Source organism: Micromys minutus (genome assembly GCF_963924665.1).
Source record: "Micromys minutus genome assembly, chromosome: X".
Lineage (NCBI taxonomy): Eukaryota > Metazoa > Chordata > Mammalia > Rodentia > Muridae > Micromys > Micromys minutus.
The window spans coordinates 86,047,765-86,065,561 of NC_137970.1; the positions used below are offsets into that span (position 1 = coordinate 86,047,765).

General features: G+C 35.6%; 1 protein-coding gene across 6 annotated transcripts in view; it reads right to left on the minus strand.

Moving 5' to 3' along the window:
• Positions 1 to 17,797, minus strand: part of LRCH2 (leucine rich repeats and calponin homology domain containing 2) — a gene marked incomplete at both ends in the record, with an annotated part of 85,893 nt that overhangs the window by 4,082 nt on the left and 64,014 nt on the right. For 2 of the 6 annotated variants that reach the window (XM_080909926.1, XM_080909928.1), the window contains 9 exons: positions 1,233 to 1,310; positions 1,467 to 1,604; positions 1,778 to 1,890; positions 2,627 to 2,684; positions 5,074 to 5,124; positions 8,772 to 8,816; positions 12,888 to 13,004; positions 13,086 to 13,134; positions 17,498 to 17,563. In XM_080909926.1, coding sequence (XP_080766052.1) covers positions 1,233 to 1,310; positions 1,467 to 1,604; positions 1,778 to 1,890; positions 2,627 to 2,684; positions 5,074 to 5,124; positions 8,772 to 8,816; positions 12,888 to 13,004; positions 13,086 to 13,134; positions 17,498 to 17,563 — 715 coding nt within the window. The remainder of the gene's footprint in view (positions 1 to 1,232; positions 1,311 to 1,466; positions 1,605 to 1,777; positions 1,891 to 2,626; positions 2,685 to 5,073; positions 5,125 to 8,771; positions 8,817 to 12,887; positions 13,005 to 13,085; positions 13,135 to 17,497; positions 17,564 to 17,797) is intronic. The other 4 variants (XM_080909929.1, XM_080909927.1, XM_080909930.1 and 1 more) reach the window with 3 other exon arrangements.

Here is a 17,797-nt window from a genome sequence, read left to right on the forward strand (position 1 = left end):
TATTTATGTATGTGAGTACACTGTGGCTGTCTTCAGACACACCAGAAGAGGGCATCAGATCCCATTATAGATGGTTGTGAGCCACCATGTGGTGGCTCGCAATTGAACTCAGATCCTCTGCAAAAAGCAGTCACTTCCCCTAACCATGAGAAAGCATGCAATTAGCAAAGTATGCATAAATTAATTGTTTCTTTTTTAAAAAAATCGTGTCGATCTAGTTGAGGTAAAGTCTGATCTGATTACAAGCCAATGATATCACCATTTAAAAGAGAGCTGAACAAAAGTAATTGCGATCTTAGATTGTCACTTTCCTCATTAGTCATGTTAACATTAGGTTTATGAAGTCCTCAAGATGGACAACATTTTTGTCATACATTTTAATCTATTAACAATACTGATTTGATCGTGTAATATTGCAATTATCCTGGAAAATACAAGCCAATTCATACTCATTTCAAAGCTTCTCCATTACAGATATTATATATGCTATACATATATGTATATATACATATGTATATATATATATATATATATATATATATATATATATATATATATATATATATATAGTAAAGTTTTACAAGCAATGGTATTTTGCGTACATGCATGTCTGTGTGACAGTGTTGTGAGATCCCCCAGAACTATAGTTACAGACTGATGTGAGCTGGCATATGGGTGCTGAGAACTGAATTCAGGACTCCAGGAAGAGCAACTAGTGCTCTTGAGCACTGAGCCATTTCTCTAGCCCTGTACCAAAATTTTTAATTTGACAGTTTCATTTAAAACCGTTATACTAATGTATAATAGACAGAATTCAGAATTTCTTTATGAAGTTGAAGAGCTGCCGTGTATGTCAGTGGTAGAATGTGTGCTTTGCATGTAGGAGACCTTGGGTTCATTCTCCACCATAACACTAAAGAACAACAAGGGGTCTAACAGCAGAACAACACCAATTAAATAACAATAGCAGTGGTATAAGAATTAAACATCAGTTCTCACAACTACATTCTGTTTACTCAGTGATAGATGAGGGAGCATTTTACATATAGGTAGATGCTTTATAAAGGCCTTTAAATTTTTTTAAAACACTGTAATTACATATATGTGCATGATAGAGAGACAAAAAGATACTCAAATTTATGTTCAGAAAATGTTCTTCATCTCTCACTATGAATTTAATCCTACTTTCCTTGTAGCAGATTAACAGTTAAATGATAACATCCGAAAATTACCTGTGAAACACCCAACTTTTTGCAAGCATCCAGAAAATTTTCAACATTTCTTCGACATTTCGCCATGCTCAGCTTGGGCTGTGAAGCGGGAGAAGAAAGACACACACTGTAAGTACCCTTCTAAAAGAACTTGGTTGATGCCGAAAACTGTATTTGTTTAGGGCATTATTTAAAGATAGTTTTAAGAATTTGTATTTTTCTTTGGAAAACCAGCAATCTGTTGACATTACTCACCACTGCTGGTGATGGTACATGGATACTAGCTACAGAGCGTGGCCTTATGTGATTGGCCAAATGGCAAAGAACAACTCCATCCATCAGTGCAGCTCCTATGTCATCAGGCAAAATGACTTTTAATCTGGATTCAAGATTCTATAAAGAAACGAAGATAAACTGGAGATGTCCTATGTAAGCATGGCATGCATTTATTAATTATGCAATCAAAAATCAAAAGAGCATTGAGAATAAAATCCAAATATTTTATCAATTTGCTGAAGTAAAACCCACTTCTGTAAAAGGAGAGGTGCAAGCTCAATGTGACTCACATTGCGAAGCTGCCTTATCTGTTCACGCTCTTCCCGTAAATGTTCCATCTTTCTTCTCATTGTAAATCCTGGATCTGCTGCCCCATATTCTTGACGAGATGTACGACTAAAGGCTGTATACAAAGAGAAATTCCCTAACTTTTTATAAAGGTATTACAAAGGCCGGCCTTCCATGGAGAAAGAGGGTTGATCAACAGCACGAGTAGAGAATTACAAAAGATGTTACTAAGAGTGCAGTCAGATATTTTAATTATATGTAAATGATCTTTAGCTACATAGTACAAAATCAACAGGCAACAAAAGTGCAGTGACTTCTTACCACTTCCATAGGTTCTTATTTAATCACATATTATGAGAACCTTATAACCCAGGTTAAAAGGGATGATTCTACCTCGAAAAACAAACATAAAATTATTCTGGAAGGTCAACATGGTTATTTGGGAATAAAACCATAATTTAATACCTTGTCAAATAAAATGGATTGATTTTCTTTTGGGCATGACCAATGTAAAAGATCCCAGTGTTGAAGCACAATATAATAGAGTGCTATAATTTCAAAGAGTGTTTTGTCTGCTGGCAGAAGGCTCATTCTAATAGCAGTCACAGTAGAAGAGAAATACGACTGCAGTATGCCTAAGTCAGAAAGGAGGTTACAGGAGCCTGGAGAAAATGAGAAAGAAATGACGATGGGAATTGTAAAGGCAAAGAAGATCAAGAGAAAAGTGCTTTTTGAAGAGAGAAAAGAAGCTTTGAGTTCACAAAATTATGTACTGCAACGCATTTAGGCTGGGAATCTCTAGATTCAACATTGACAACAAATTTTATTTAAAGACTATACTACATATTTACCTGATCTAGGCTTCAAGCCAAAGGGACCATGTGAAAAGCCATCAGACCTGTCATATTCCTAAACAAAACAGAAAACAAAAAGAGAAAAACCTTTGTTTCAAGGCCATCAAGGTACTTATCCATATTTATCCATATTTCCAATCTTTACATGAATAATCTTGATTTCAATTCAAGCTGGTATGTCGACTTTTTAAAAAGTCAATAAATAGTGCTAATGTACTTGGGTACAGATTTTTAATTTTCCTTTAATTAAAAAAATAAGTTGTGTGTGGGGGTGTGTGTGTGAGTGCGATGGGGCAGGAGTTGGGAGAGAGGGACATAGGAGGTCAGAAGACAACTGGGGTAGTCACTTCTCTCCTGCATTCATCCATGTGTCCTTGTAACCAAACTGAGTTGGTCCAGTTTGGTGGCAAAAGCTGTTACCCCCTGAGGTAGCTCACCAGCCTAGAGTCTTATAGAAAGAAAAAAAGCAAAAAATAAAAAAAAGAAAAGAAAAAGAAAAGGAAGACCATTAACAGGGTGTGAAAGATTTTTTTGAAAGAAGAATCCAATTAGTCTCTAAAATGATAAAGCACACTTGGGTTAAAAGGACGTTATCAGCATGGACTCTGTGTCTACACTGACTTGACACTTAGCAGTGGAAATCGTGAGGCCAGTCCTCATATTTATAAGAGCAGGGTTTTCAGAATATATGGTCGTAAATTACTATGTCTTCCATCTGAAAGCACGTGATTTCAAAGTGCTTCTGCAAGCTGTGAGGGGCTATGGAAAGACCAATGTAAACAATTGGTAATTGGAGTGAAAAGCTTGAGGTGTTGCTGTGGAAACATTTCATTTTAATGTGGTTAATCCCATGCTATACAAGTGAGATTGTTGTAAAAATTAAATAAGATTGAAAGTGCTTTAGTCTTTTTATAATTTATAAAATAAAACAGAACACTGAGCAACAACTCTGGGAAGCAGGTAGGGCCAACTCTGTCATTTACTGACTACGATAACTGGGAAAGCCACTGATCACATGATAAAAGCACACAAAAAAGGGCCTATATTTATGTTCAAATGAAACATAGGAACTGTGTTAACGTGGTATACAAACAGACTTTACCATTTCCTTTTTATATGAAATGGAAGCAGTCAGAATTCTACAGGGTGTCTGAATCTTCTCTAAACGTGCTAGACAGCTCAGTGTGAGTATCAGCAGAGCTACAATACACATGGTCAGCATCCTATCCACCTACCGCCCTATGTGCTGTCCACATCCGCTTGGTGAAATATTAGAACCTTCTCAAGAAGAATCCCATTAAAGCAAGCACAAGCAAAAATTATAAAACCAACATAACTTATCTAGAAAATGATATTAATACACCACAAGGTAGAATTAGTCCATGATATCATAAATCAACTATGCGAACCCAGTGGCAGTCATGTATACCTCGACATTTGTCATAACTTACAACGAGGGGATCTACAAAAGCATGCAAGTATGACTAATTTTAGGATATCTTAATTTAAATTAATCCCTAATGACATGTGTATCATTTTACTTTCCATATCATTTAGAAATGTGTTTATTAAGTGCATGCTCATAGCTATATAAAGCTTTTAGAATACAAATCACGCAAACTAATACAGAATGAATCCCAGCTTTCTAAAACTGTAAACCCACTTACATATAGTGAGATAAAACATGCAGAATCAAATTTATACAATGAATTCAGATCAAACAGTTTAAGACCTAAACTCAACAAATTAATAGTCATTTTCTTGCTAATGGAGATGAACTGTAAAATGTTAAATACATTGAGATACTACCTAAAATGTCTTAAATTGGTTGTTGCAAAGCAATAGGTTAAACTAAATTAAAAGAACTCGTCATTCAAACCATCAGAGCATTTAAAGAAAATGTAATAAATTATGATTTTCATATACCAGCTCTCCCCATGTTCTTTAGATTTGATATGCCAGCAAAAGTGTAACCTCCTGTCGATAGGAACAACCCACCGCAGGATTGTTTCTCGTGGAAAAAGGACATTTCTCTTGCATTGTTTTCAGACCTAATTGGTTACAAGGAAAACCAAAGGCCATTGCACAATGCTTAAGGGAAATTTTCACATTAAAATTCTAAGGCCATTGTTAATATCTACCACTTATTTTAAAATGTAGAGGGATAAGAAAGCATATATCTCATAGAGTGACTTACATTCTGTGGTGTCGACTAATGTTCCACAGAAAGCTACAAATTAGTGCAATTTACTAGGACTATTCATACAAAGAAATGGTATTCAAAATTTTTTACAGACAAGACTTGTACAAAATAATCAAACAGATTTTTTAAAGTGAATAAATTACTTCATAAAAATTAAAAATAAGATTTTTTTGAGAAAGGGAGCAAGGAAGACCTCTTTGTAAAACACAAAAAAGTTAGAAATCATTAAAACAACGTGTACCTCAGATGATACCGGAGACTGTGGTGACATATGAGCATTGTCACTCTCTTGCTAAAATATAAAAATAAAAACATGAAAGATGGAATTAAAATACACAATGATGACTTTAACGTAGAAAATGACAATGGAAAATCGTTCCTATAAAATGTCCAAGGAGAAATTTTATAGGAATGCTCCTCTAAAATGTCCGAACAGTGTATAACCTAGAACCTTGCCACTTAAATGCACAAGTATTCTCTGGGAATTTGTTAGACATGAATAATCTCTGGCTCCAACTAACAATGAATCAGATTCTATATAAGAAACCCTAGTGATTTATAAGTATTTTATAGAATCAGAACTACAATCTAGACCCAGTAGATAAGATGTATAATCCTTTAAGACCCATCAATGAAAGCTGGCATGGGGTCATCATAATTAATAAGAAACTATCTGGATGATAATGTGTATTTGTGTAAGTAGAGAAATATTTACAAAGAATCTAACTGAAATAAAATAAGGGGTTCATGGTTTTTTGAATAAATATTCTCATGATAAACCAAAGCAAAAAAAAAAAAAAATCTTGACATTTGACCTGGAAGATGAATACCACATAAAACAAATACTCATTTGACAAGTGATAACTGGCCCCCCCACTCTGTCAGATAATATTCTACACACTAAGAATAAGGAAATTTGGTAAAATATCATCCTTAGAGAAAGTCTCAGTTTAGAGGGAAGAAAGATTCCTGTGAGCAATTATTAGAACATTCCAAGTCTATGCATGGAGTAAAGAAAGGGATGCTGAAAAAAAAAGTAATACATTTGAGAAAATAATAAGTCAGCAAAAGCTAGGTAACGCAAAGAGATAACAAAGACACAGAGCAATAGATTTTACAGAGATGATTGTAAAGGAACTCTGTGTTCCTGCAGGTGACAAAGCTGAAAGGAAGGCCGGCATTGAGCTTCTACTGCTATGGCTACCTGGGCCTTTATTTAAAAATGAGAAAAAATTACTTTTAAGGAGTGGGTGAAACTGGAGGTTTCTAAACAAAGGAATGGCCTTCTTGTATTTTTGTGTAGTTGCAATCTTAAGCCATGATGAGTGGGCTAAGGGAAGAAAGGTGCTGGGAGAAATGTTTGCAGTACAAGCACAGGGACATGAGTTGGGACACTCACTACCCACTTGCAGTGGTGAGACTGATGGCATGTCCCAGGAATGAGAGGGCAGAGAGAAGGGAATCTTTGGTCTCACAGACCAGCGAGCCTACCTGAGTCGGGGAGATTAAGATTTAGTAACATACACAGTCTCAAAAAAGGAGATTGAAAGGAACTAATGAATACAGTGGAAGTTGACAAAGCATACACACAACAGATGGGTGGGCGGGTAGGGGGATGGGTGATGGATAGATGGATGGACAGACGGACAGACAGATGGACAGATAGACAGAAAAGCAAGGAAGCTACTGTAGGAAAAAAGCAAAACTGACCAAAGATCTATGCCAAGGAAGCAAAATGGGAAAGAAGGTGGAGTGTGTAGACAAGATATTTCAGGTCCTAAAAATGAGAGAATTAGTAGGAGAAAAGTGACTGGGAGAAGGCAGAGAGGACAGCCAAGGTGAACCTTTACCTTGGACTTCACAGAATGTTTTTTGTGGAAAGCTAGATAGTAAACATTTTAGTAGATTTTGTGGTAACTGCCTAACTACCATTAGACTAGAAAAGCATCTATCGGCAAATGGTTGCAGATCTTCTGTATTTAAATTTCAATTACAAGTATAGCAAGTGGGCTTTTTTGACTCTAGGTCACCTTGCCAACTTCTGCTATGTCTTGAAAGGAGATACTGATTTCATAATGTAGTTATCAACTTTGCCTGAAGTGAACTCAAATGAAAAATTCTTGAACTTGTCAACATACACACACACACACACACACACACACACACCACACCCCCACACACACCACACACACACACCCCACACACACATACACACCCCACACACACACCCCACACACACCCCCACATACACACCACACACACACATACACACCCCCCACACACACCCCCCACACCCTCCAAATACACACCACACACATGCACATACCACAAACACACACACACACACACACTCACACACACACATACACACACACATACCACAACACCATACACACACACCCAACACACACCAAACACACCACACACACATGAATCCACCACACAAACATACACACAGGCACCACACACACACACTCACACACACACACACACACACACACATGTGCTCACCCACAGACACACATGCACACCCCAATTCAATCTGAACATCTGATAGTAAGATCCAGACATCAGTATTCTTTAAAAGCTTATCAGGGCTTCCATTGTGCAACCTAGGTTAAAAACGACTGCATCAATTTAAAAAGAAACTTGTTTGAAGCAAATGTGAGGGAGAAAGATGTATGTATTGAACCTTAGGTGAGAAACTTAGATTTTTAAGGAACTCTGTAGAAGAACACATTATTGCAAAAGCCTAAGGGCTCAGTGATAAAGTATGGACGAGATACAGAAAGTAGGTGTCATCAGGTACACTGGCGTTAGTCATCAAATCTCTGAGCACTGATCACAGAACTCTAGAGTGCACACAGTGCACTATGACATAGGGAGGAATAAGATGTTAGGGTCAAATAGATATTGTAAAGTTTAATGGAAAGCCAGCATTAGGTATATAGGAACTGACTGACATGAGCAGCAACATACTCAGAAACATACCTACACACACACACACACACAGACACACACACACACACACACACAAAACTGCCTTCAGAAAATCACAAATACTAACGCTGAGATAGATAGATAGATAATGGGAAGCTTGGGAAACAACTTTTTTCTGTCTCCATAAATACTATTTGCTAGGACATCAGGATAAATAGTTTTTGTGTTTTAATTAGGTAGACGTAATTCATATAAACCTTTTGCCCAGTGTAATTTTATTTCCGGAAAAATAAATTTTAGATGCCCTGCCAAGTACTAAGCATCAAATTGACTACCAATTTCCCCAACCAAATGTACTCAAAACTTGGGGATTTTGGTTATAAAATATTGTTTCAGCAGTGGTACGGCAGAAACTGTACACGAATGTGAAGTGTATAAAAACAATTTTAAAATTTAAAATATCTGAACAGAGTTTGCTTAAAAAGTTCTTTTAAAATATTAGACAGATCCAATCTGTCAAAGGGTAAAAGTGCCTTCTTCCAAAAACTGACAACATGACTTCAAGTTCAATATCTAGAATCCAAAGGGAAAGGAGAGAACAGACTCCTAAAAATTGTCCTCTGACATCCAGATACAAGCTCTGGAACAGACACAGCCACACTTGTACCTACACATCATACACACACATGCACATTTTTGAAACAGATGAAGTCTCTCAACTGACTAACATGCCATTTAGGAAAGGAGACCAGGAAAGACGACAAACAGAAACGGAAGGGTGACAGTGACCATAAAGCTCTAAAACTGGTTAAAAAATTGTTACACAAGTAACAAAATGATTAAACAAGGAACCATATGAAAGTGCTTAGAAATTATCATTATAGTAGGAAACGCACGATTTAAATCAATAGCAAAGCAGTTGACAGCTGGAATCCACTATCACTGAGCCAACTAAATATGAAAGGAAATCTTTCAAATCAATACCACCCTTTGTCTCACCTCCTCATTCTCATTGCCACTTGAATTCTTCCTTGTTGATTTGTACTGAAAAACAATTCAAATGCATGGTTTATTTTTCCTTGAACATGTAGAAATTTTGTTTATAATGATACTTAAGGCTTATTGTTACATTGGCGCTTTTATTAACTTATCTGTACTTAACCATATGGGCACAGTCGGTTTAAACAGTCTTTCTATTCGAACATAAAATGCTGAGAGTGACATTGTTCCAAGGCCTCAAAACGACATAAAGTAGGGTTTCCTTTCTAAGCCAAACCCATTTCCCATTTTTCAGGTTTGCAGTCTCCGGGCTATCTTAGAATAGCAGTTGTCAACCTGTGAATCCTGAAGGGCTTGGAGGTGACATAGACTATGTCCTGCATATCAGGTATTTATGTTACAATTGATAACAGCAGCAAAATTAGTTATGAAGTAGCAACAAAATAATGTTATGGTTGGTGTCACAGCAGCATGAAGAACTGTATTAAAGTGTCGCAGCATTAGGAAACTTGTAGAGTCTTACTTTTGCTAAGTTCCCTGTGTTCAACACGTCATCAAGTCAACTTTTTTACTAAGTTCTTAGAATCTCTGACGCGGTTTGTAATTTCTAAATTCACTAAAACATGAGCAATTGTTTTAACAATTTGGGCTAGAGATGTGGTTCCTACTATCTCTGAAACTCTGGGTTCAATCCTCGGCACAACAAAAGAAGTAATCTACTGATTTGAGGATTAAATGCATATGCCGACTTCCCGATGATGGTAATAGTGCTAAGATCTAACATTTAGAACAATTTCTTACTATACATAAGTAGTGACTGCATTATATGTATTAAGAAGTCTAATCTTTATAACAATTTCATACGGTATACATGCTATTGTGAAATATAGAGACAGATTGTTCAACATAAATTATCTATGTGACAGTGATGCTTAGAATCAAAATCAAAGTGTCTCAATCATTAGCTTCCTTATTTTCTGATTCATTACCAAAATGCATTGAATTCTGTAAGTCAGCAGTAGAATCAGAAGCTCATAGAAGTTCCAGCTTCCAAAGAACCCAGATGTCCTTCAGTAGATGAATGGATACAGAAATTGTGGTACATTTACACAATGGAGAACTGCTCAGCTATCAGAAACAATGGCTTAACGAGATTCTTAAGAAAATGGATGCATCTAGAGAATATCATCCTGAGTGAGGTCACAAAAGAACAGACATAATATGCAGTCACTGATAATTGGATACTAACCCCAGAAAGCCCTGAACACCCCAGAAACAACACACAGGTTATATGAAGCTAAAAAAAAACAAGGCCCAAAACTGAAAGCCTCAGTCCTTCGTGGTACACCTAGACCTTAAATCATTAATAATTCAAGAGCTAGGAATAGAGCCTTGTGGAAATTTTTGGTATTCAAAGATCATTATGCTTAATCTATACATTCCAAAAAAAAAAAAACTGTTTCCATGTTAGGTTTTGTTCTACATGTACTTTATGCTTATGATAACTAGCAAGATTTCAATGCATATTATCAAACCTTTAAAAGAATCAAGTACTGACAAAAATATATTCATATAGTGATAAACCAAAATGCTCTTAAACATCTGTACATGTGTCTCTTTTTATTAAAGTTGTAAGGGAAAAAAAGAAGTTCCAGCTTCACAATATTAACTCTCAGATCATGGTCCAAAGGTTTTTGCCTAATATTCAGGATTCTACTTAAAGTGCCTGTTATGTAACTCTGTCTTTAACATCCCTTGGAAAAAATATATGACTCACCTAATATTTCAGTCCCAACTAGGGTGTATTAGGAATTACAAATAGGAGATATGTTCCTCTAATGTATTACAGCTATGATCAATAATGGACCATAAGCTCTATGTTATATATTTCTTTTTGTCTTCATGCTGAAGGTTCCGCGTATAACCTTGAGCGAACTAAGCAAGTTATCAATGAGTTACGCTCAGAGCACTATGCAATTTTTTATTTTCCTGACAACAGAATAATTTGTTGACAGTTAATTTTTTATGCAATGTTCTAACACTGACATCTTCTGACAATTGAGAAGAACTACACATGCCCTTAAATCATTTCTCAGTGACTGAAGATTATGTTTACACTCACTTTATTGCATATGAAAGAAATGAACATTTACTTAGTGATGGTTCTATGGTGGTTATTTCAAATATTATCCTACTTTATCCCTTAGCAACATTAAAATATAATTGATACAGTGGAAGAAATGTGTCAGCCATAAAACTAAAATATTTAATGAACAAATGATGCCTCTAAAGCAAGAAACACTTAGCTGTGATAAAGACTTACCAACCTCTCTATTAACTTTCATTGTACAAAATATTTTTAAAACACTGAAGCAGTTTAAGTATTAGTGTTTGTTCATTTTATATCAAGTTCCCCACTACACAATAGCAGCAGCATTGTAATGGCTTTGAACTCTAATCTCAACTGTATGATCAACAAACTACTTGAATTTCTGGGCCGTAAAGTCCCTGTATGAAAAATAGAAATGAAAACTTCACTTATGTTACTGAAGTTTTCTAAAGGCCAAATTGGCAAATATGTGTAAATATTCATGACAGTGCTTGGCATGTGATAATTTTGATACAAGTGTTTGGATAAATATTATCAACATGGTTTTGTTATACGGGGATTAAAGAAATCAAAGAAATGTCAAGTATTGCTCAGAAGTAAAACATCAAAAATAATTCCTCAAGATTTACCTACAAACATTTTTATTCAGTGCTTTGGCTTTAGGTTTTATGAATTAAAAAGGGGATCTAAGATAAATACCAGGATGTAAACCCAACTGCAGAGCTTCAAATGGTTCTGATAAAAAATGTTCTCACTGGGATGACCTGACCATTACCCTCCTATGTCTTTTTCATGTGTGATTATCCCTCATATTGTCCACTGAACCAAAAAACAAGGCTTAGAAATAATCAATAATTATTTGTTCAAAGTTTAATGTACTTTAAGGTATTTGCTGAAGAATACATTTTTATTTTGATAATATGCTAATTTTATGCACATGTTGCTTTCGAACATATGGAAAGCCATTAAGATAATGGAAGTACCAAATTCTACCAAGCCTAATAATATAAAATAAATCCTATTTATTAGTGGTATGACCTTGAAATAATGTGTAACTTTGCTTAGTACTATATGTTTGGATAAAATGGTTGGTATTTGGTGAAAAGAGTGTTTAGGCAGGCACAGGACAACACAGTTTGCGATTTGGGTGCAGGACCAAGTTTGTACTGCAGATATGAGTCAATTCCAAGAGTAAATGTTCACTTAAATTAAAAATTATTTTAAATCCTCATGACTGACATTAACAAATATACCAGAGTTAAAATACAAATAAATACTTAAGCAATAGAAATCTGGGGTAATTCATGTGCCGTAGTATTTTCATTTATCTTTACTGAAAGATCATCTTAAGAAATCTACTGCATCAAATGTAGTGTGCTCCCAGCACTTGGGAGGCAGAAGCATGTGGATCTCGGAGAGTTTGAAGCCACCATGGTCTGCATAGAGAAGTCCAGGAAAATCAGGACCAGATGCCTCAAGTCCAAGACAGAGGGACCCTGTCTCAAAAAAAAATCTTCAACTACTTATTTATACAGACATGGTTAAAATCTAACTGAAAATACTTCTGAACCACTTATTGAAACAAATGCAGTGAAAGTCTTTTTTGTTAGCCAGGCTTAGTGGTTCACTTCTAGAATACCAAGATATAAGAAACAGATGTGGGAGAACACTGATTTGAGGCTACATTGTGAAAATCTACCACAAAAGAAAAAAAAAGAAAAAGAAACATAAAATTAATTGCCACAATTAGTAGTGTAACACACAAACATTCATCTTTTTTAAACTATTTGAAAATAATCCCAGTGTATATCAATATTTGGAATTACTAAAATTTCCTAGGTATATTTACATAGCATATGTCTATCCAATATACAAGGGGACTCAGCACAAACACAGTTGTGATATTTACCTGGAGAGTTAAGTATTATTAATCTAAAGCAACAGCGTCAAAAGTAAAAAGTAGTTAAGTATGAAACAAAAACAAAATTTTAAACTGATGAGTTTACCTTGAAATATTCTTTTCTGATCTGCTTGCTTCGTCTCCTCTCTTCATTTTGCCAGATTATAGGCTGAGATTCTGGCCACTGTTGATCAACTATTTGATCCTTCTGATTTTCTAATGGCTATAATGAGAAAGGTCCATTTTTTAATTCAACAAATGACAATGAAATAATCCATGTGATATTAATTTTATTTCCACTTACCTGCCATGCAAGAGGTGATAATGGTGAATTCCCATCATCTGCTGAGACACTAAAAAAATAAAGATGCTTTGATATTTCTTAAGGTATTTTTGAAATCATTTTACATACATACTTTATAAACAACAAATTTGTCTTCTCGTTGCTTTAAGGCAGCAACATAAACACTATCCATACCTATGTTTTATTTTGTTGTGTTGTGTTGTGTTGTGTTGTATTGTGTTGTGCTATGTTGAGATCAGATCTTGCTATATAGGTCTGGATGGCCTGGTACTCAATATTGTAGCCCGAGCTAGCCAAGCGGTTATGGTAATACTCCTGCTTCAGCCTTCCAAGGACTGGAATGAGGGGTAGTAACTTCCACATGGGTTAGAAATATGATATAAATTGAAGTTGATGAAACCAACCAATTGTAAACGCATAACTATTGTTCCAAGAGAAACATCAAAATGGGTTTATTGTATATTAACCTTATACATAGACCAACTTATTTTGTAGAGTAAAAATTGAGTATAATATATACAAACATACAGTAAGTACACAGAATATTACTAAAGACACATTACGTTTTTTAAATTCAAGTAATAGGATCAGTGAGGTGAGTGGGCAGACAACCTGAGTTAAGAGAACCCTGGGTTCCAGATAGTAGAAGAAGAGATGTAACGTCTTGAATCTTTGAAATCCTCTGACCTCCACACCTGTGCCATAACACACATACACATATATACACATGTACACACACGTATTAAATAAAGACATGAATAAATCCGTGCCTAAATGCCAAAGAATTAAGATTGACTGGCTACTAAATCACAGATGATGTGCTTCATCCATGACACAACAGGGGATATGGAGGACCTGTTTCAGCTTCAAGGGATCCAATATCCTCTTCTGGCCTCCAGGGGCACCCATACACATGTGGCATATATTCACACAGAGTCAGAGACATACAGATACAGACATAGATACACACAAACCCAAGCAAAAACTTTAAAATTCTAAAGGAAACATGGTAAAGCTGGGCATGGTGCTTCATAGTGGTCATCAGAGCATTCACATGGCTGAGGTATCACTATGAGTTGGAGACCATCCTACACCACAAAGTAAGCATTGGCTACATAGTAAGAACTTGTTTCAAACAGAAAGAGAATGAAGAGAAGAAGGAACAGATGAAGGAAGAATAAGAAGTGAGAAGATAATAAAAAATTTTTAATAAGAGTACAAGGGGCATCTCCATCCCTAGGGAGTGATAAAATATATACAAATATGAAAATACTATAATTCCATAATTTATAGATTTTTCCCAGTGAGAAATAAAGTACAAAATGTTAAATACAGTAACTTTAAGTAAAACTGAGATTCAAATTTATAGGAACCATACAATATGTACCAAAAATATGTAAGCAAATGGACGAGTATTTGTAAAATACCCTAGACTTCTTACCTCTTATCAAATACAGAAATCTATCAACTATACAAACTTATTTTAAATTATAAATAAAGAATCCTAGAAATGAATAACAAGGGATGAATATCATGCTTGGCCCAGGTTGCTACACAGAGAACATTTCCACTCCACGGAGCAGGGAGAAAGAAGCAAGGTAGAGAGAGTCCAGACAGTCCCCACATTTAAGAGTCAAAGAGAAAGGGGCGCATATAGCCCACAGGACTATATAATAATGAGGCAAGCAGGGACTTAGAATGGCACACACATAGACACAGACACAGACACAGACACACACACACACACACACACACACACACACACACACACACACACACACCACAGACATGCCTGGGACCTCTTTCACCTTCACATGTCATACAATGCACACATACCTGTGTGGACTATTTATCTAACAATCGATAACCCCATCCACACTGGTCAACACACACTCACACACACAAACAAACAATCAATCAAACAAACAAACACATCTGAACAATGGGATATTGTTCTACTCTACTAGTAATATCAAAATGAGAACAATGTCTCTTCAAATATGTTTCCATTTTTCTTTCAGGAATGAAGCTCTACAGATCTGATCTGACATGAAATGATTCTTGAATACCTGGACAGTAAAGCAAAAATGTATTCCCCAGGGAAGCATTTTAGGAAAATCCTTCATTTGCTAACTCATGACTGAGCACTACTGGAGGTATAAAGAGCAAGGCTGGCAGAAGTGGAGTTGATAAAATGTGATCAGATGCTAGAAATATTCCTGACAGTCAGCACGATTTGGTAATGGATTAACTATGCAGTGTGAGAGCAAATGACAAAGTGAATGAAGGGTATTTCAGCTGCTTCACAGTAAGAATGGAGTTAGCACTTTCTGAAGTGGGAAAAATCCAGAAGTATATTTAAGTGCACAAGAATAGTGTGTGTGATTAAGATATGGAGAGTCAGACATTTGTACTGTATGTCTAAGTGGCAATAGCAAAGAAACAACAAAATTCACCATGGCGTGGTGTCTGTCAATGCACAGTTTACCTACAAACACTATAATGTATATTGGTGGACATATGTATATAAACGCTGTGGTATATATCAATGAACATTCCTATATATAAACACTGTTGTATTTACTGATGCACACACACACATATATAAGCAGATGCAAATATGCAGATGCACATTTGAGGAAGGGTTTGCTGTGTCTTGAATGTAGTGTGTTCCCCACAAGGTTCACCTTTGCTGAGAACTTGAATGTCAGCATTGGAGTGTAAAATTGTTGAAATCTTTAGGAGTGAAACTTAGTACACTCTAACTGCTCAGTGGAGAGCCTGACTTTGGAAGGGATCAATGTAGTTTTATAGGAGCTACAGTTGCTTCCTATAAAAATAAGTTACATTACATCAAAAAAACCTCTAAGATAAACTTATTACTATATCTCTCTGGCTTTCTTACTGTGTGAACTCTTTTATACATTTTCCACCATGGTGAGGTTGGCTATTATGAAGCCCTCACCACAACCATGCAGAACTGACCTGACACCTAAGAGATCATGCAAAGACAGGAAGAAATGTAGGCAACATGAAAATCAGGCCAAGATATGGAATACAGAAATAAAAATGAGATTAATTAAAGAATTATTATCCTAAACTCAAAGACTGCAACTCGAGAGAGTGCAACAGAGGAGGCTCTGCTCTGAGGTTGAAGATAAGTAGATGGTCATTTAAAGTTTATGATTAACCTCAACATTTTAACCTTTATTAGGAAGAAGACATAATAGTGAAGTTTTTGCAAAGTTGCTGACTTGGGTGACCCCATAAGAAGCTTCACATTCACTAGGGTAGATGAACCATTCAAGAAAAGATGAAGTTGTAGATAGAAATCTACATGAAACTGCACTATCAATGGAAATATGTCAGTCAGATGCATAGATCTGAAGTAAACGTATTGTTGTCAGTACTGTTACTGCACATTAAGACTTTAGAGTCTGGGACTGAACCCAAGATGGCTCAGTGGTTAAGAACACTGCCGGTTCCAAAGGACCCGGGTTCAATTCTCAACACCCACATGTCTGCTCACAAATGTCTGTAATTCCAGTTCCAGCTCATTGGACACCTTCATATAGACATACATGTAGGTGGACAAAAACATTGATACACATAAAATATAAATAAATAAATACATAAATAAAGCAGGCACACAAGTAAGTAAATAAATAGACTTCAGGTTCTGCAATAAGACAAATCAGAGTCTGCATCATGATTCTCCCACTTACTATATGTTCTTGAGAAAGCTATGATAATCTCTGCATTTCAGTTTTCTCATGTGTCAAATGAAGACTTCAACAGTAACAATTGCCTAATTGTATTGTGATGATTGAATGAGACAATCCATTTAAGGATCCAAGAACAGTGCACATATAACCTAACATCTAACACTCAGCAACTCAGTATGTGCCACAGCATGTTTATCTTTGAAATTTTACACTATGCAATGGTTGAGCCAGGAATTAGATAAAACATAAATTTGATACCACAGAGAACAATAAATAGAAAATTTCGAATCTTCTAGTTCTCTTAAAATCATCTGTAAACCTATGTTACTAAACAAAATGAAGGCTTTAGTAAAATACAATGGGAAGAAATGAAAATTGAAACAGTAACAAAAACCCCACAACCAATAATGAAGAATTACACTGTACCTGGTGGTAACATCCATATGATAAATATTTGTGAATGAATGAAGACAAATGGCAAGTTTAAGTGAAAAGAATCTGAATTGAGGGCTTTGCTTATAGAAAGCTAAATTGAACTCATGTTGTGATAAGTTGGATCTCTAAGTTGTCTACTTATATTAAATCTACATCATATATCCTGTAAAAAGACCTTTGAAGGAAAATCACTGTCAGAGTAGCAAGTCTCATTTTAATATATTAAATATAAGGACTATGATATGTTTATACCTCTTTTCACATTCCACAGTTTGTTTCAGCTTATTTCTCATGACAGAAGTTGAATGATTAAGAATCCTAGAAGTAAATCAACACAGTGATTACAAACTATACTGAAGAGAACATTGCCCACATATGACATATTTGTCCCAAATAAACTGCATCTAGGTCATGAAGATCATTGCTAGAAAATAATACTTCAGTACTATTTAGATTCAGATCCCCATTAACTCATTGTTTAATGAAAGAATTAAGTTCATCAAAAGTGTCTTGTATCTCCTTTGTGAAACCCTTTCTCTAAGTTTGGATACT